The following is a 20,038-nucleotide window of genomic DNA, read 5'->3' on the forward strand; positions in this document are numbered from 1 at the left end:
TTTTAAACAAGGATTTTGATTGCTAAAAGAAGTGAGAGTAGTCACATTAAATTTTGCTGGCCTTTTGTGATGATTGCTCAGTAAACCTCGAAATTATAGCATCATCTCCCCAGCTAAAACAAATTACAATAATTTTTAACAAAAACAAATACTTTAATATGCCTCATTATATTCTAATGAATTCTTACATTACAAAGTCTGATGTCTTGTAGATTTCTTTCTGCTCCTTTCCAAAACCGTCTCCGACTCTCTTAAACTATGTAATTGATCATTTCCTCTTCTGTATCCTTTACCTGCATCTCTTATGAAGACATCTTTGCTTACTTCTGTCTCTCCTTACTAGACTTACCCTGTTGAGAATGAGGACTTGGCATCTTACTGATTTGTATTCCCTCAGTTCTTAATACAGTGTTTTAGACACTGGCACTTTTCTTCTTTGACGTCTTTATAACGTTCATTATAGCTAACATTTCATTGAGCTCTTACTATGAGATGGGTACTGTCCTAAGCACTTTATTTGGATTTTTCTCCATCGACTCTCCCAACAACCCTATGGATAAGTTCTATATGCACCCCGTGGGTTTACTATTTCTTTAGTAAAAAATGGGAATTCTGGCTACTCTGTCTGGTTTAACCTATGATATGCATTTTAGAGCAGAGAGAATCTGGGTAGTCTGCATATGTCTCATGTTTCCTAAGTAGTAGAGCTGGGACTCCAGGGGTCTAACTCTAGCATCTGTATTCTTAAACCCTTCTCAAGAGTGCATTGAGAAGTGAACCATGGCTCACAAGTTAAGTAATAATAATTGCCAAGGTGTGCATATTATTCTACTGGTGTTTATAAATTTTTCCCATTTTTGTATTTGAAAATTTTCAAATCCACAGAAAAGTTGAAACTGTAGGAACAACAAACACCCATATACTCTTCATGTACAACCATTAACATATTGTACATTTTTTCTCTCTTGCGCTGAACCATTTGAAAGTAATTTAGAGACATAATGACACTTGATGCCTAAATATTTCAGCATGCATCTCCTGAGAGCAAGGACATTTACGTACAAACCACGATATAATTATCATACATAAGAAATTTAACATAGATACAATAATATCATGTAATAAACAGTATATTTAGATTTCCCCAATTATCCCAATAATGATTTTTATGGATTTTTTTTTCTTTTGTATCCAGAGCCAATCAAGGATTACTTAGTACATCTAGTTGGCATTCCTTCTTGGTCTCCTTTGGTTTGAAACAATTCTACAACTTCTCTTTTTTTTTTCTTTTTTTTTTTCCTTCTTGACAATGACTTTTTCTTTTTTAAGATTTTATTTATTTATTTGACAGAGAGAGACACAGTGAGAGAGGGAACACAAGCAGGGGGAATGGGAGAGGGAGAAGCAGGCTTCCCACAGAGCATGGAGCCCGATGCGGGACTTGATCCCAGGATGCTGGAATCATGACCTGAGCCAAAGGCAGATGCTTAACGACTGAGCCACCCAGGCGCCCCGACAATGACATTTTTTAAAGAGTCTACATCAATTGCTTGGTAGAATGTTCCACAGTCAATTCAGGCTAAACCTTTTTTGCAAGAATATTACATAGGTGATCATATATTATGATACTCGCTTTGCACATGATGTAGTTCTGTTTTTGGTGATGCTAAATTTGATCACTTGATTAAGGTTCTGTCCACCAGATTTTTCCACTGAAAGTCACCTTCTTTTTATGAGTAAGCTGTCAGATGATACATTGAAACTGTTCAAATATCCTTTTTCCCAGCAAACTTCTAACCAGTGAAAGTTTTAACATATGTGGATAATTTTGCTCAAATTAATTATTTCAATGGTGGTTGTAAACTTGCCTTTTTCAAATTCTGTCATTACTTCTACATGTTAGCTGGCATTCTTCTGTAAAGAGGAACCCTGTCCTCCTTTTTTAGAATCATTTTGGACATACGGATTCTTTTGTTACTTAATTGTTATCAGTTACTATTCTTATTTTTCTTGGTGCTCAAATTATCCCAGATTTGGCCAGTGGGAACATCCCCACGCAAGCTTCTATGTCCTTTTCACATGTTTCCATCATTCTTTGAATCATCCCTGCTTTTTGTCACAGCAAAATATCCCAGCCTCCCTGACTCAGCCCTGATTCCTTTTATTGTGGAATGGTATTTAGAAACAAAGATCCAGGGGTGCCTGGGTGGCTCAGTTGTTAAGCATCAGCCTTCAGCTCAGGTCATGATCCCAGGGCCCTGGGATCCAGCCCCGCATTGGGCTCCCTGCTCCACTGGAAGCCTGCTTCTCCCTCTCCCACTCCCCCTGCTTGTGTTCCTGTTCTCTCTCTGTCAAATAAATAAATAAAATCTTTAAAAAAAAAAAAGAAAGAAAGAAAGATCTGGGGGCTGGGTATACCTATTGTTGTTCTTCACCTACTTAAAAAACAAAACAAAACCGGGCACCTGGGTGGTTCAGTCTTTAGGTGTCTGCCTTCAGCTCCGGTCATGATCCCTGGATTGAGCCCCACATGGGGCTCCCTGGTCCGTGGGAAGCCTGCTTCTCCCTCTCCCACTCCCCCTGCTCGTGTTCCCTCTCTCACTGTGTCTCTCTCTGTCAAATAAATAAATAAAATCTTTTTAAAAACCCCAAAAAACAAAAAACAAAACCTACTTCACACTTCCAAATAAATAGTAATTTCTTACGTGTTCATAAAGTTTCATTTGACATTAGTCTAAATTCCACCCTTGTATCACATTAAAAGCAGAAACGTTAAAATTGCAAATAAATGCAAAATGATAGCACCTTTTAGATTTATTTTTTATTTATTATTTTTTTAAAGATTTTATTTATTTATTTGACAGAGACAGCGAGAGCAGGAACACAAGCAGGGGGAGTGGGAGAGGGAGAAGCAGGCTTCCCGCTGAGCAGGGAGCCCGATGTGGGACTCGATCCTAGGACTCTGGGATGATGACCTGAGCCGAAGGCAGCCGCTTAACGACTGAGCCACCCAGGCGCCCACACCTTTTAGATTTTATAAGTGGAAAGGGATAGTGCTTAATTATGTTAAACAGAAGTTGGTTTGAGATACAAAGGTGCAGATGCAGGCACTTATTTTCTTTGGTGGACTTCAGGAATTAAAAATTAAATAGTGAGGGATGCCTGGGTGGCTCAGTTGGTTAAGCATCTGCCTTCAGCTCAGGTCAGGATTCCAGGGTCCTGGGATCGAGCCCCGCATTGGGCTCCCTGTTCAGTAGGGAGCCTGCTTCTCCCTCTCCCTCTGCCTGCCACTCCCCCTGCTTGTCTGTCTGTCTGTCTCTTTCTGTCAAACAAATAAAATCTTAAAAAAAAAAAAAGTTAGTGAGTGTGGAAATAGGTAATTGGTAAATGTCCCTGAATTAGATGTTCCCAAAGACAAATATAAGGTTATGTCAGACAACTCTTAGAAGATGACCTTATATAGGCCAGAAACTCTTCGTTATTTTAATTTCATGCTCTCAATGATCAATTGATTGGTTGACCTGATATTTGACTATAGTTCATGACTAAGGCCTTAATAAAAAATAATGCTGGACAAAATACGAGAACAAAAAACCTGATAGCTGTACCAGAACTTTAGAAGAGATAGCAGTTACAGACTTCAGTGATTGAGACTCTGGAATTTGTTACAGAACAAGCAATGGTGTGGAGATTACTTGATGTCTACATATTCTGGCAACTACTACTTTAATTTTCTCAAATATAGATTGTGTTCTCAACTGCAACTTTCATTTCCTGAAAATGTAACTTAAATACCTTTACACCTTCAATCACTTTGGCCTTCTCTCCCCCTCTCATCCTTCCCTCCTTAGGGTTTTTCTTCTGTTACCTCCAAAGCGATTCAAAATGCTAGGCTTTCTGGCCTTGTTCCAAACACAAGAAGAACTAGTGGATTGACCGTGAAACAGGGATAAGAATTTTTTCCTGAAATTGAGCAATCACTTAACTTTCTGTGCTTTCACTTCTCTGCTGGTAAACTGAGTACAATGTCTGTCTCTTTCCTGCCTTTTACGGATATTGTGGGAATGAATGTAACCAATCATATAGAATGAGTTCTGTATCACTGAGAGCACTTAATACATAGTATTTTATTGTGATAACTAACAATCAGAGGCACTTTATTTCAGTTTTCACTACAGCAGGAATTTAGATTTGAAAATAGGACAATGGATACCAGGATACAGAATATTAGGAAGGCTGCAGAGTTGTTTTCCTCTGGAGATCTTAAAATCTGTAGGATTCTTTCCTCTGGATTTTGTTTTACCTATGCCATGGGGTAGCTCAAGGCCCTTTCCATTGGAGCCCCATGAAATCCTGCATCCCGTCCTTCAGGCCCCATGAGTACAGCTCTGAGTTGCTTCCAGCTTCTTTCAGCAATTGTGTCTCTTCCAAGGCCAATTGTTCTGTGAAAAAGATCCGTCGTCATATGTTCCTATTCTCCTCACAACGAGTTCTTCCATAGCTGGGTTCTCCAAAGCTTGTTAGATGTGATGAGAGCTCTCTGAAATCTCCCGGATTTGTATCTGTTCATTTTCCTGCCTGCCCTTGCATACTTCTGTGTCACCTTTGTTTCTAAATCACACACCCTGGAGGACGAGGATCCTTGTTCTGACATACCTGATCAGCAACATGATGTAGATGGCAAAAATTACAAGTGAAGTTTAGGACTCTACAGACCATCTTATTTACATTAGAAAATCCTTCTGAAGTCACTAACAACACCTGTGGCTGAGTTGGTTTTTCCCTTGTCAACTCTCCAGAGCCACCGCCTGCTTGGGCATCTCAGTGTGTCCTGATTTTTTTAAATGTTGACCCTTGACTCCCAGGGTGATTAGTTTCCTCAAGAAACATTATATAGAACTGCTGTGGGAGTTTAATTGTCCCCTAACTTATTTGAAAACTCATTACATGGCAGTGTCAGAAAACATTCAACTCTCAGAACCCCAGTTATATCAGGATGAATTTCCAAGAGTAAAATTGTAGATTGCAATCCCACAGAAGAGATGTGGGCATGGGACATGAAAGAGCTATGTCTGCTTTGCCAGTTGAGACGTGCTGCTTTTTCTAGTTCAAAAAAGGACAGAGAGGTTATTTTAAGGGTGCTTTGGAGATGATGCTATAGGGATGTTGGAGAGTAAATTTTGAGTGTGATTTGCCCGTTTGGGCTTAATTCTGGCATCCAATTTGGGGGGGGGGTAACTATCATTCATTGGCTATCTGATCCTCACCAGACTTTTATTTACTGAGTTGCTAAACCATATGTGATACAAGAGGAGAGTGGGCCACCAAAGATGGCCCAAAGTTTTGTCTCCAATCCATGTGAAGGTCAGAGGAGCAACACTGCTTTTCCTGATTAAGAGACATGTGATTTCCTCTAAATCACGTGTATTCTCTGTCTTTGATGTTTTTAGAAGACCATTCTAAAGTGGACTGCTAAAAGTAGACCACTTACTCTTTTGATTTGGGTTTTTTATGCCCCTGACCTGCCATCCACAGCAGGTTGTAAGGGTTGGTGTGTGCTGGCTCCCAAAAGCTCATGTTACAGTGGAGAGGGGGACCAAGAGGGGGACCAGTGTAACAGACGTTGGAATAGTGTTTCTCTCGTCTCAAGATGAATACGTATCTTTTAATCTAATTATTGAGATTTAGAAATGAAGTTCTTTAGCTACTTCTATGATTATATGGTATTCTAGATCTAAAATAAATTTGACAAGTGGTATTTCTTTCCTAGGATCTACTAACATTTCTATCCTAAATGCATACCAAAGAAAACATTTGCAGGCTTGATAATAAACACAGATGAAGTTCGATTCCACAACTTTGTGTTCAGTAGTAGTCCATTAGGAATTGTATTGAGCTGCAAGTAACAGTGACACAAGGAACAGTGCCCTAAATTGCTAGGATGCTAATTTAGGGTTAATATTATGACTTCTTGCTCTGTACTCTTTTCCCTTCTCAGGATCACCTCATGGTCGTAAAGTGGCCACTGTAGTTCAGTGACTAGTCAGCCACCTTTTAAAGGAGCATTCCAAAAGCCCAACTTCTGTTTACTTACAACCAGCCAGAATTTAGTCACTTGGCTACCCAGATCTACCAGGGAAGATAGGGAATGTAGTTTTCCAATGCTAACTCATTCCCCACTCCCAAAACGAGCAAACAGAAAAGCCATTCTAGTTTTCAAAAGAAGGAATAATAGATACTGGTAAGCACCCAGCGATTGCTGCCATCAGTACTTTTATGATCTGCCCTAACCTTTCTTTGGATCTCCTCTGCTGTTGTAAGCACTTTACTGTGTAGCTCCCCTACAGCACTTGGCACTCACTGAGAACCCCTTCACTTCCCTTCCCTCACACTTTGTGCATATCCTGAAAGGCTTTTGTCTTCCATCCCAACTGTCTCAGCCTCTTAACCTCCGGGACATTGCTCAGATCAGGATTTTCTAGGGGGTCCTATAGTCATAGTTGTTATGACTATATTATGACCATCCTGCCCCTCCCCCCTTCCTTCTTTCATCTTCTTTCTCTGAGTTCTTGGTAAGTTTGGGCCAATATATTCTAGTTTCATAGCTAATTTTTCGTATCCTCAGTGACTCTCTTTCCTCCCCACTCCCCAACACTCGCCTGTAATACGTGTATATAACAAATGTTCAATGCATGTTTATTGAATTCCATCACAGACCCAATGCTAGCAAGAGAATAGGAGAAAGTCCCTTTATGCAACATTTTTCTGAGTGTTTTCGTAAGAGAAAATAATTGGTGATATCAGCATTTTGAGTAATCTGTCCCATTGTAGCTGTTGGCTAATATATAGGCCCTTGGTTACTTTAGTGAATAGTCCGTTGGGTAGAAGTGCAAATAGCAGTTCATTTGAGAATTACTGACACCCTAAACACGTAAGAAACATTAACAGTCTTGGCCTCTTGGAATGTGTGCATTTGATGTGCCCAAGTTTAGGGCACTGAAAACAAACAATGAGAAAGGGAAGGGGACAATAAAAACTTTTGTTCCTCCACAGCACCTGGAAGGATGATAAATGGATGGTCATCAAGCTGGTCAGGAGGTCAAAAGGCAAAATAGCCTAGGCACCTAGAGTTTGTTTCATAACATGTCCTCTTCTAAATAAACTTTTTCATGTTCTTAAGTAGTACTTCCTAAACTACTTTTTCATGTTTTTAGAGATATTTTCAAATTCCAGCTATTCGGGGGGATTATTAATTTAACTCATACTTACTGATTTTGAGTTTTGTTTTTTTTAATTATGACCCTCTGGGTACCTCAGTGATAGTTGATTCGTTCAGGTTGTGTTCGTATATAAACATTAAAATTTATGGCAAATCTTTTTTTTTAAGATTTAAAAAAGCTTTAACTTGCATTTCCTGGTTATGGGGACTGGAAATTATATAAAGACTGGTTTATTTCTGGGACTTATTTTAAAAACTGCATATAAACCATCTACTGGCATACAGTCGACTGAAGAATAATTTTGGAAGGCCCTTCTTACATTTCTTAGAGATCGGAACAAAATGGCTTCCTTTTGAATTTCATGCCATGTCTAAAATCAGATTTTAAGAATTTTCCAAGTGCATTTCTCTATCATTTACACCTTCTACTCAGCTCACCCCTTCTTTCTGCAAGCTTTTTAATACTTCTTGAGGAGCACTAAGGATTAGTAGTGATACAGGGTCCAGGTGGGGTGACAAACAAACAGGAAAGCCTTGAAGTAAGATTGGCAAATAAGTCCCATGGAGTGCCAGGTGAGGGAAAGGTCAACAAGAGTTGAGTGAGGAAATGTAGAAAACATCAGAAATAACTTGCCCCTCAGTTTTACAGGAGTATTTCGAGTTTTGAAGGAAACGAAGTTGGAGAACTACTTTTTGAAGCATATTTGGGGGAATGAGTTTGAAATTACAGATAAAGGTTATTGTAAAGTTGTAACTATTGACAAACATCAGTTGTGTTTATTCATAGTTTTACTTTTTTTTTTTTTTTTACTATTTTAACGTTGTGCTTAGGTTTAGCGAATTTTCCAGAACCTAGTGATTCACACACACTCACACATACACACACACACACAAACACACACCCTGCACATATGTGAGTATTAAGTCTAAACAGTGCTTTAGCACTCCAAGACACAGTGATTTTTGTATTTCTGCTACTCTGATGGTAAATTTTTAGTCTTCTCTTTGATTATCAAACTGCTACATAACACAGATTCTGTATGATTGATGTTCCACTGACCTAGAAATAATGCATGATATCCTCTTTCCACAGCGGTCTGCCGGCCACAGTGCAAACATGGTGAATGTATCGGACCCGACAAGTGCAAATGTCATCCCGGATATGCTGGAAAGACCTGCAGTCAAGGTAGGAAACCAGTCTGACACAGATTAACAATCAGAAGCCCCCTCTGTTTCTGCCGCATGTAAAAGTTTTAGGTTCTCAGGCCAAACCACTTTTCCATGGTGGTTTTTTTCAAAAATGTGTGAACTGCCATTTTCTGAAAGATAAAAATATAATGGTAAATCTTAAAATATATTTCATCAGATTTCATCCTCTTGTTCCTATTCACGGATACTAATTAAAATGTGTTTTAAGGAAGAGAATCACAGCATCAAGTCATGTTGAAGCCTTACATTCTGCTGGTCCTTGTTCTTCCACGAGCTTAGTTGGGAAGCCCTGGCAAATTGTGGGCCTCCTTGAACCCCAGTGAGATGGAACCCCTTCAGTACCCAGAGTCAGGAAGGAAGTCTGACTCGAAACTGAGGTCCCGTCAAACTCTGAGCCCTTTGATCTTTGAGATTAAATTCCCGTCAACTCTTACCAGTTTGCAAAGTTCGTCTGAGAAATAAAGATTTTGACAAACTTATTTTTAAGTTGCTTACAAAAGCAGACATTCATTTAGCACGTTGCCCCAGGTATTTTATATATATTATCTATTTTCATTATTACAATGTCAGGAGGTAGGTAGAGTGTTATTTATGATAATTAAGGGATAAATAATAACTTACTGTTATTTGTCATTGAAAGAGATATCAGAGATATTGTGTCTTGTCAAAGTTCACAGAATTAGTTGGTAAAAGACCTAGTATGTCCACTTAGAACTTTTATCCATATAATTCATATTTTCTCTGTCAATTTAGTTTTAGATGAGAAAACATTATTGCAAATGTGATCTTCTGACTTGTGCTAACAAATCTGACAAGGCTTGTCTTTTTAATTAATTTCAACCCCAAATGTTCTATCATTAGGAGTAAAAAAATCCCAGAAATAAAGAAAAGCTGGGGTTAGATTTCCCCAGAAAGATACAGGATAAAAGCGTCCATTTTTCACTTATTTCTTAAATTGAAGTAATCCTTTCTACCCTTTTTAGTGTTGAATGGAACAGTTACATGGGGCCTCACTGTCCCATAGATAACTTACTTCATCAGATATGGAGATGATATTGTTGAAATACTCCTGTTCTTCAATATGTGATACTCCTTGATATGTCTCATGTAAACTCATGATTAATGGGCATAATTTCCACAACAGTCCAGAACACTGGTGTTTGAAAAAGTATAAGGAATTATTCCTGAACTGTCCGTTGAAATCCATGCTAATGAAATGTGACATGTCTGATGTAGGAGAAACTGTTATTCTCAAGTATGTTCTGTGTGATCTGTTAATTTGATTAACTGAATTTTTCCAGTGCTGTTTTATAATATTTTTTAACTTGGAAGTTACCAAACATGCCTGGATAGCCTTTTTGAAGTAAATAGGGTTTTTGTTATCTCAGTTTACTCTTTTAAAAATCCATTTGACTTTCCTTCCCCAGTCTAAGTTTACAAGTAGTGACATGTCACTACTTGTAACGTCTGATACATTCACCATGTTTGCAAATTTATGCAAATCATAAAGTTGTGCTCAAACCGATTATTGAGTTATCGGTATGCATCTGAGACTTCCAGCATGCTTCCCTTTTTAAAGTGGAGAACATAAACCATCAGAGGTTTCATTAATATGTCAGTACCATAAAACTTTGTTGTCCTGATGCCAGGAATTTATACAAAGAAGGTTATTATAAGAAGCCACTGTTGAGATTGCAGAGAAATCCATTTAAATTTATTTGTAGGAGATACATCAACTTTAATATGCTTCAAAGACACTGAAACTATTATTGTAACAAGGATCTATCTCTGGGTATCTCCTGTTTTCAGAAAACCAGTTTATCATGTACTTTTTACTGTAATACATACCTGTTTCTCTAAAGAAAAATTGAAATATACTGAGTTTAAATCTTGCCTCCTAAAACTATATTCCTTAGGGGAAAGAGGATTTCATTAGTAGCAAAATGGGATTTTACACTGGCTAAAAATAGTGCTGACACTGAAAATGTAATTACAAGGCCAATCTTGAATATAAAACTACAGCTTACAGTAAACCTATGTGTTTTGATCATCCCTCTCCTTGTCTTCCTTAACAGAAAAGCAACATGGCAAGTTCCCGATGGCATGGTTTATGCTCTTTGAGACCCTTTATGGTCTCTGATTTCTGGGTCCCTGAAAACTATTATTAAAATGACTTGCACATGCTAAGTGCATATTAAATATTTGCTCAGTGAATGATAGTTTTATGTAATGGTTCTTGGTCCTGAACACCCTACTTGTAAGGGTTCCATGGAGTTGTCCAGCCAGCACCTTAGGCAGCCTCTGAATCTGTGGACCGAGAGCTCTGGTCAGGGTGAGAGGTGGCTGTGAAGGACCTGGGTGAGTGGGACAATTGTCGAGAGACACTAAGAAATGTGAATAGAGCAAATTGTCTATATTGGTTACACAACAAATCAATGTAGACTGTTTTTTTATCTGGACCATACATCTTAAGAAACTGGCAAACATGCCTCAAAAATATAGGCAAACAGCTTTCTTTTTTCTTGAGAGAAATGTTAAGAAGAGGTATATTTCAAATGATTTCACAGAACTGAAAATTAGCTTCTGATTAAAAGTAGGTTTCTATATGCTGGCTAATTGAACATAATAATAAAAATAAAAATAAAAGAGCAAAAAAAAGTTTCTGTGTAAGGCAAGTATTTGCTAAAAAAATTTGTTGCAAGTGGTGTACTATAAGAAATAATCTCCTGGAAACTTGATTGGTGGAGTGAAGAGCTTGTATAAATGGCCGGCATTTAACCAGAGCTTCTGGGGTCAGCTAGAAGAGCAGGGTAAGCCCATGTGGGAACTGGCTTAATTTTACAGCCTTGTCGCAAGATTAGCGTGAATCTGCTGTTGGTGGCTTGCTTTTCCCTCGGAGTCGTTTCTGGATTTGCCATAGCTAGATCACATATAAAATCATGGGCTTGGACTGATCATTAGCATATTCTATACAGCACATGGGGCCTTTCACAATAATGAAATTCTAACCCGGACTCTGGCAAGATTTGCCTTTTTTTCCCCACCTGATTTCTCTGGGAATTTTATTCATGCAGAGTCTCCTCTCTGAGTCTCTGTACCCATACGAATTCTCTTTCCCTTCAGCCAAAAAGGGATACTGTTATAGATAATAACCTTTTTATAACTTTCCCAGTAGGGAATGATTTTTATCGTGTAAGATGTCCTATCGTTGCATATTTTCAGAAATGAAAGACATAGGTTTTTGAATGCATGGTGTGCTTTATAATGATTTCAGAAGAAACAATTTATAAATATCAATTCCTAATGTTTTAACAAAGTTTACGTTTCACGTTGAATTCCTCACCCCAAGAAAAGAACCAGTAGCTTGTAGCCCAGAACTGTACAGTAAACTTTGGTGGCCTAGGTAAATCCAAAAGTTGATTGCCTTTCTTAACCCTAATATTAAGGTAATTTCTGACAGCCTTACTTTTTGAAAGATGGGTGATTTCAACCCAGAAACCAATGTTCATTTAATTTGAAAGTTTTAACTGGCTGTTAATACTATGAAAGTCTTAAAACAGGAGGTGATTGCCTTTTTGACTCTACTTTTGAGTCTTATCCATCTTATACTATTTTGGTAAGTTAATAATGGCAATAGTTAACCTTCTTTGTAGGAAGCTTATTGTATATGCCTACTAAATGTGACCTAAATATAACGTAAGTTCTTACATTTGAATGAAAACACCATGCTATTTATTTAAATAAGCTCTTTATGCAAATCATAAAGTTGTGCTTAATTGGGGTATTTTAAACTATTGGACAACATAATAATAGAGGAAGAAGTCTTAAGTTGGACATTAAAGACCTCAGCATCACTAAACAGAGCAGGTTGATTGTAATCAATATTTGTATAATCTGCTTTCTGAGTTTTCTCTCCTTGTTGATGACTAAAATAATGCTTTAAAAAATGACCATCTCTTCTTTGGTGGTTTCTACAAAGAGTGGTGTGAGAATGATGTATGTGTGTGTGCATGTGTGTAAAATGTACATGTGTTTTGGGGAGGCAAAATGGCAGTGAGAAATTTTAAGGAAAATAGAAATTCAAATTTTAAAAAGAGAAACTGGACGAACTAGAAACCCATTTTTAAAAAGTATGTAAAGCATTCTTTTTGAACTCCACCAACTTTATGTAATTGTTTAATATATACTTATAAAGATTTTTAGGGCTAAAAATGACATCAATTCAAAGTTGACTCTTATTACCTTCTTCCTGGTGTGAAGATGAACACTTCTACCCAACTCCTCTTGACCAAGGCAGTGAACAGCCTCTTTTCCAACCCCTGGATCATCAAGCCACAAGTTTACCTTCAAGGGGTGAGCGTGCATTATCTCAGGTGGGCTGCACTCCCACCCGCACAGCTTCCTGCAGTTTTGTCACTTCTTGCAAATGTTCTGAAGACTAGTCCTGGAGTGCCCAGCCTTCAGCATCCTGAGCATGTAAAGCAAGTGGCGGAATACCTGCTGCTGATTATCTGTGCTCTAAAAAGCCTGGAGCCTCCACTGTCCTATCACTGCATCAAATATCGCTTCTCTTTTCCTTTTCTGGGTTTCAGGTTTTCTAAAAAGCAGGTGGCAAAGTAACTTTTATTTTCATAGGTGAAGTCAGGCATTCCAAAGCAATGGAGATTGGGTGATGAAGTCCTCTTCCCCACCACGTATTTGGAGTGTAGTGTTTTAGGTTACCTGGAAATCAAACCATACATTAAATTTCTTCTCTTGGTGTGTATTTTGTGACATTAGAAAGCCTAAGTTCTGGTTCCGAATAGCCTTTAAGTGGCTATGTGATTATGAGCAAGTCATGTAATGTGTCTGAGTCCTAACAAACCAACTGGTGACAGGGGGAGAGTAATTCCTGCCCTCTTCATCTGCAGGGCTGGCGTGGGAACAGGAACACCAGAAATACCAATGTTTTCATTGTCATGGAAAGTTCTGTACAAAAGTTAGGTGGCAGCATGATTTTGCGGTTTTTGTTCTAAAAAAGACTGTATCCTTCATCCGCTCATAGATTTAGGAACTTAGAATGACTGAATTAAAATAGTTTAAATTATTAATTATTGTCTCTCAGCTGTTGGGGAACATAATGCACTTGCGTATCTTCTGCATAAAGAATTAGGGCAATAGGATTAATTTCAACAGTGATAATTTAAAGAATAAAATTTATGGCAGTTGACATACTGACCTCTGTTTGCCTGTGACCTCCACGTTAGTCCTGTAAAATGTAAAAGGTTAAATTTCTGAGACACTGCCCAGTTTAAGGGTCAAAGAAGAAAAGAAGTCCAAATGCATTAAATGAATGAAAGATTATTTTCCTTAAAAATCCATTGGGTTATCTTATTCAATGCATCTATTCTAGATTTTTCAAGATACTTTTCAGTGTCTGCATGCTAATAAAATTTCTGATTCTTTTTTTCTTAAAATGTAATTATAATGCTGTGCAGCTTGCATTTTTGTTCTGGACTAGCTCTCTTCTTAACCCCCCCACCCCCAACCCTCCATCCCACCTCCCCAAGCTCCTGAATCCATCAACTTGCTTAAATATACTCCTCACTGTAATAAATGTTAAGAATATATACTTCGTAATTAAAGCATTTGAAATGTAAGTGGTTTAATTGTAAAGTGATATCTTTTGATGTGATAAGATAGGCACATGACAGAATTCATTATTTTTTATTACAGATTTTCCTTATAATTTATGTTATAAACTTCTAGAGAAAGAGCAAGATTAAAGTGAATTTAAGTAAATACACTAAGGTTTTCTTCCCTAGATTCTTTTTATCAGCTTTTAAGATTGATTTGAGAAAGTGTGATCAAGGAGCTTGTTCTTTATATTTTTCTGTTTATTATTATAGGAGAATTTACTATAAAATGGAAGTGTTTTTGAACTTCAGACTTGATTGTAACACAAGCATTACTAGGTCAGTAGTCTATTAGCTTTTGGAAGCAGTACCTATTAACTCGATTTTATAAGGCATTAAGTCAATAAGAAAATAAAGTTACGATAATAATAGACTAGAAGCCCTGAAGAAAATTGACAAAAAGAAGTTTATCACCAGGACACCAGATGCTTTTAATCTTTTGAAGCTCCCTGCTTTAGCAGAAGTCTGATATTTGGTAAATATTGATAACGTGGATTATTGTGGAATTCTATTTCATAATTTCTGCAGTGGTTTTTGTAAGGGTCAGTGTGGAGTTTTTAGGACACACATGCCTAAGCAGATGGGCAGTGATGGTAATCCCTGGAGACCTCAACACCAGCCAGCTGTCCGGGAATATCAGCCACCCCGTCACCAGCTGTTAAGAGTATGGCTTTCTTAAATGGCTGTCAATGTCTTTGGATATTCATTTGTCAAATTAATAATAGTAATATAGCCAACAAATGTCTCTACATTTACCCATCGAAGGTTGTATGTTTATTTCTTCTTCGATAATATTTCATAGAGTAATTCCCAGGTGGAGAGTTGTTTTTATTTGTTTGTTTTTGAATTACGACATTGTTTTTCACTTCCTTTCAGTTTCATGATTCTTAACCCCAAAGTGTTTTTTCTCATGGGAAGGAAAGAATAAATCTGGACTGAAGACCACCAGCAGCCCCAGTCTGGATCATGAAAACTCTTCTCCTAGCAATCTTGAGGGGTTCTTTATTGGTCAAACTAGAGCTGCCTCAGCTTGGCTTCAGCTTTAGGTTCATGGACAGGGTGAATAAAGAAATTTCCATCAGCATAAGTATCCCTTACATATGAACTGCTTAGAGCTATAAACCTCTGACCAGTTTCTGTCACGAACCCACAAACACCTCTGTGGCTCTTTAAAAATAAGCCTAGCCTAAGGTTTCTTAATTGACACATTTTTCTATCCATCAATATCCTTCCCTTGAGATACAAAATTTAGTCTTACTCTCTGGCTTTGTGGTACTGTTCTGTTTTATATTTGCTTAGTGCAAAAAATATTATAAACAAAACCTTTTTCTAATAATGTGCTCAGATTTAAATACCATTTAATATCAATCAGGGACTTGTCAAAGCCAGGTGTGTATCTGCAGGGATCTATAAATGTATTAGGAATGATAATTAACTTCTCTTAGAACATGAGAAAAGATTCCCTGACTCTAATTTTCAGTAAATACTGAAATAACAGGGTAGAAAAATATGAGAGGTAGAGTGAATTTCTTTCTTTCTTCCTTGATTTAAAATTTTTACTTCATTTAAATTTGTGTCAAATTTGTGTTGATACCATAATCTGCAAAGCCCTTTCTTTGAGAAAATTTTTTAAAAAATATATTTTAAATTTTGAATGCCCATGACTGGCCATGAGACAAAAAAGTAGAAAATTGAAAAAAGCAAAGGAGATGATGAAGATAGCTAGTTTACTTAGCTAACCTTCCTAGGCTTCGCCCAGCTGGGGACCTGCTCACTGTTGTGTTAAGGTTAGAAAAAAGACCCAAGTTGGAAAGTCAGTAAAATATGAAAACATTGATAAACGTAATTATTAGGTGGTTTTAAAACAGTGTAATTTGGTGGTTTTGATTAAGTGAAATATGTAGATTGCCAATAAGTGAGCAGGTCAGATTTAAATCTGATCAGATGAAAACACCTTTGCCACTAGATAGATCTACATATCTGATCTGGTGACATGGATTAATAAATAATATATCTAATCAGGTGCTTACGCTGGCAATTCCAGACAAAATAAACATGTAGTCATATTTCTTTTTAGTGAAGTCTATATTTGGGGCATTACTATTTTAGTGTTTGCCATTATGAGTTTTATGTTCGCTTGAAGCAGTATTCAACTTGGGTTAGAAAATTCTTAAGTGGAGTTAATTAGTTTATGTTGATATTTAAACCGACAAACCCCAAATACATAATAATAGTCCATTATGTGTCATCCCTTAGTATTTCCATATGCCTTTCTTAACTGCCAAATGAATGAAACTATGTTGGAGGGTAGGTTTTGGGGTGGTTTATTTTGTGACTTAAATACATCAGTAAAGCAGGAAACTGAAATTTCTTCTTTAATCTGAGATCAGTATAGAATCTGTAAGATTGAATAAGACAAACCATAATAGGGATCGCTCTAATTCATGTAGCTCTTACCCTCTGAAAATAGAGCTTTCCTTTGGAAAGGTCAGAGCAGTCGATGTTTTAAAATACTTCCTCTAAACTAAGGTAGGTTCACAGAGTATCTTTTTAAAACAGAGGCAGAAGGAAATTGAAAGAGAAAGAGCCCATCATCAGGAGTGAAGCTAGTAGTAAACTCAGCTATTTGGAGGATATTGGAGTCAGTGAGGTAGATAGCAGGGCACCTGTAGCCATGAGGAAGATAGTAGGGATAGTAAGGTAGGCACGTGTCTGTGAGCAGAATTTTTCCAGCTGTCCTCTGTGGACAGAGACCACAGATACCATGTAATCTAAGCTCCAAAAATTCACACAACCCTCCCGTCGTTAGGAAGCATTTGGTCTTCACCCCCCGCCCCCCCGTGTAACCAGCATAGAAATTCAGATGGTATAGACAGGCTCTCTCTCTTATGTTAATGACTGGTTGCTACAGCTTGTCCTGCTTTTCCTGTTCATTCTTCCATATAGAGAGGTATTTTGAGTGGTTTTACATGAGTGCTGGGGCTTTCTCACTGTTCTGCATTGACCCCCGTTCTTTTCAGATCTAAATGAGTGTGGCCTGAAGCCAAGACCTTGCAAGCACAGGTGCATGAACACTCAGGGCAGCTACAAGTGCTACTGTCTCAGCGGATATATGCTCATGCCAGACGGGTCCTGCTCAAGTACGTCCAGAACCTTAGCTGCTTTATAAGTGCTCTGCTAGGGTGTGTGTGAAAAGAGCCTCCCAGGCCCTCCTAACCAGGATGTCAGCATGTATTTACGTGTGTGCCTCTGGAACGGAAAATCAAAATAAAAGTTGCCCATTTGACACGTCTAGCGTTATCTTACCACGGGCGCCAGCATTAAATTGATTTGGAAGTGGTATTTAAGAATCGTAAACCTAAATGTGTTCTCTAGTGTTTTTCCCGACACGCTTTTGCCCGTCTTTCTATCTGGGCAAAGAACTGTTCCAGCTAGAAGAACCTTAGTGCCTATGTGAGGACTGTGTCACTGTTCACAAGCGTGGACACTAAACTGTCAGCTGGTAAAGAATCCATCAAGTCTGTTGACTGAGTGTAAACCATTCATAAGTACCTTCTCGGGGCGCCTGGGTGGCTCAGTTGGTTAAGCGACTGCCTTCGGCTCAGGTCATGATCCTGGAGTCCCGGGATCGAGTCCCACATCGGGCTCCCTGCTCGGCGGGGAGTCTGCTTCTCCCTCTGACCCTCCTCCCTCTCACGCTTTCTGTCTCTCATTCTCTCTCTCTCTCAAATAAATAAATAAAATCTTTAAAAAAAAAAAAAAGTACCTTCTCACTTCACTTTTACAGTTCTTTCTAATAGTCTAAAGCCTAAGATAACACTTTTCTAAAAAAAAAAAAAATCTACATCAAACGATTCCAATAACGTTAGATTTCATGTGTCTTTGTGAGAAAGAAATGGATCATGTTTTCCTACTATCATTTGGATGTGTTTGTAAGATGGACAATCCCCTGAAATTTTCTGTGGGCTGAATGTTGAATTGAGTTTGTGTTTCTATGATCTCTGACAATTGCGACTTGATTGTTACTTTTACTGAGTTATCTGCTAAGTTAGTTATCAATTAGTTAATTATCAGTTATCTCTAACTGGGTTGTATTTTATTAATAAGTTTCAGTTAATCTTATTTAGCATTGCATATTTAACATGGAACCTTTAGAATTAGGTGAATTCATGTTGAAGACCATGTGGTAGTGATGTTAGAATTCTCTAACATTGTACGACTCAATAGGAAATCTACTACTGTCCCTAGAAAAATTTAGTGGGAGATTGAGAAAATTAATTGGATGTTTTAGTGAAGATCAGCATTTAGCATGAATAATCTAGAAAATTACCTCAATCGTCCACTTTCCTCGGCCACTGGAAAAATTTCCAGATAATCTATGTGAGATAGATTTGTCTTTTCATTTTTTAAATGCATTAAAGATCTTCCTCAGATGAGGATTAACGACTGTTGGATAACTGAGGGCTTTTTGTCTTCGTTGTTGATTCAGTGTCAAGTAAAAAAAAAAAACAACAAAACAAAATAAAACGTTATTTCGGTTACAGAATTTGTCCTCTGCCTCTCTGAGTCAGCCAGTCACACTCTTTCCAGGTGCCCTGACGTGTTCCATGGCCAACTGTCAGTATGGCTGTGATGTTGTCAAAGGACAGATACGGTGCCAGTGCCCCTCTCCTGGCCTACAGCTGGCTCCCGATGGGAGGACCTGTGTGGGTGAGTTGTAAAATCAAGCATCTCTGTCAGAAGCCCCTGCAGGATAAAAGGAGAAAGTGAAAGGTGATGGCAGTATGGGAAAGAGGCAGTTGCCTACATCAGGCAGTTGGCTATCCTTACAAGATAGCACATACCTCAAGGGACCTCTCTCTGTGAATAGATAATGGAAATCTTGTTTCACTAAAAATGAGGGACAAGAGGAAGTTTCAGGCAGAGGAAACCATATGTGCAAAGGCTCTAAAGTTTAAAAGAGCACAGTACTCAGGGAAAGCAGAAGAGCTCAGTATTTCTAGAATGTTAAGAAGCAGTGAGGGGCGCCTGGGTGGCTCAGTCGTTAAGCGTCTGCCTTCGGCTCAGGTCATGATCCCAAGGTCCTGGGATTGAGCCCCGCATCGGGCTCCCTGCTCTGTGGGAAGCCTGCTTCTTCCTCCCCCACTCCCCCTGCTTGTGTTCCTGCTTTCACTGTCTCTCTCTCTCTGTCAAATAAATAAAATCTTTAAAAAAAAAAAAAAAAGCAATGAGTGATGAAGCTGAATAGGTAGGCAGGGTTAGATTGTGCATGCTGCACTAAAGAGATTTGTTTTCCTGTAACTTAAGAAGACAGTGTAGGTTTGTGGTTAAATCTGGGCTTTGATTTCAAACCTAGTGCTGCCATGTGCTTGATATATAACCTTAAGCAAGATTCTTCCTTTCTTTGAGCTTGAGTCTCTTCATCTTTTAAAATGGAAGTAATGAGGGACGCCTGGGTGGCTTAGTTGGTTAAGTTTCTGCCTTCCGCTCAGGTCATGATCCCAGGCTCCTGGGATCGAGCCCCACATAGGACTCCCGCTGGGAGGCTGCTTCTCCCTCTTCCTCTGCTGCTCCGCCTGCTTGTGCTCTCTCGCTTTCTCTGTCAAATAAATAAATAAAATCTTTTTTAAAAAATGGGAGTAATACCACCTAGAACCATTGTAAGGATTGAATGGGATTATGTATGCAAAGAGCTGAGCAGAGTACCTAGCATGTAGTACCTACTCAAGGACTAGAGGTAGTCAGTGATTCAAGAGAGACTGATTTAGTACTTTCTATATTTCAGGCACTGTGCCAACTGCTAGGATATATAGTAGTGGACAAAGCAGATGCGATTTTGATCCTCACAAAGCTGATACTCTAATGGGGAAGACGGAAAAGAAACAAATATCCAAGAAAATTACAAACAATACTAAATGTTAATATGAGGTACTAA

At 38.3% G+C, this 20,038-nt stretch overlaps 1 protein-coding gene across 7 annotated transcripts in view; it reads left to right on the forward strand.

Moving 5' to 3' along the window:
* NPNT (nephronectin) overlaps window positions 1-20,038 on the forward strand; it is a 78,627-nt gene that overhangs the window by 23,498 nt on the left and 35,091 nt on the right. For 2 of the 7 annotated variants that reach the window (XM_045880633.3, XM_045880634.3), the window contains 4 exons: window positions 8,313-8,405; window positions 12,689-12,781; window positions 17,124-17,243; window positions 18,694-18,813. In XM_045880633.3, the coding sequence (XP_045736589.1) occupies window positions 8,313-8,405; window positions 12,689-12,781; window positions 17,124-17,243; window positions 18,694-18,813 (426 nt within the window). The remainder of the gene's footprint in view (window positions 1-8,312; window positions 8,406-12,688; window positions 12,782-17,123; window positions 17,244-18,693; window positions 18,814-20,038) is intronic. The other 5 variants (XM_045880635.3, XM_045880637.3, XM_045880638.3 and 2 more) reach the window with 3 other exon arrangements.

This window comes from Mirounga angustirostris, unplaced genomic scaffold, assembly GCF_029215605.1.
Source record: "Mirounga angustirostris isolate CCGP_5_RB_7025 unplaced genomic scaffold, mMirAng1.0.hap1 SCAF_2, whole genome shotgun sequence".
Taxonomy (NCBI): Eukaryota; Metazoa; Chordata; class Mammalia; order Carnivora; family Phocidae; genus Mirounga; species Mirounga angustirostris.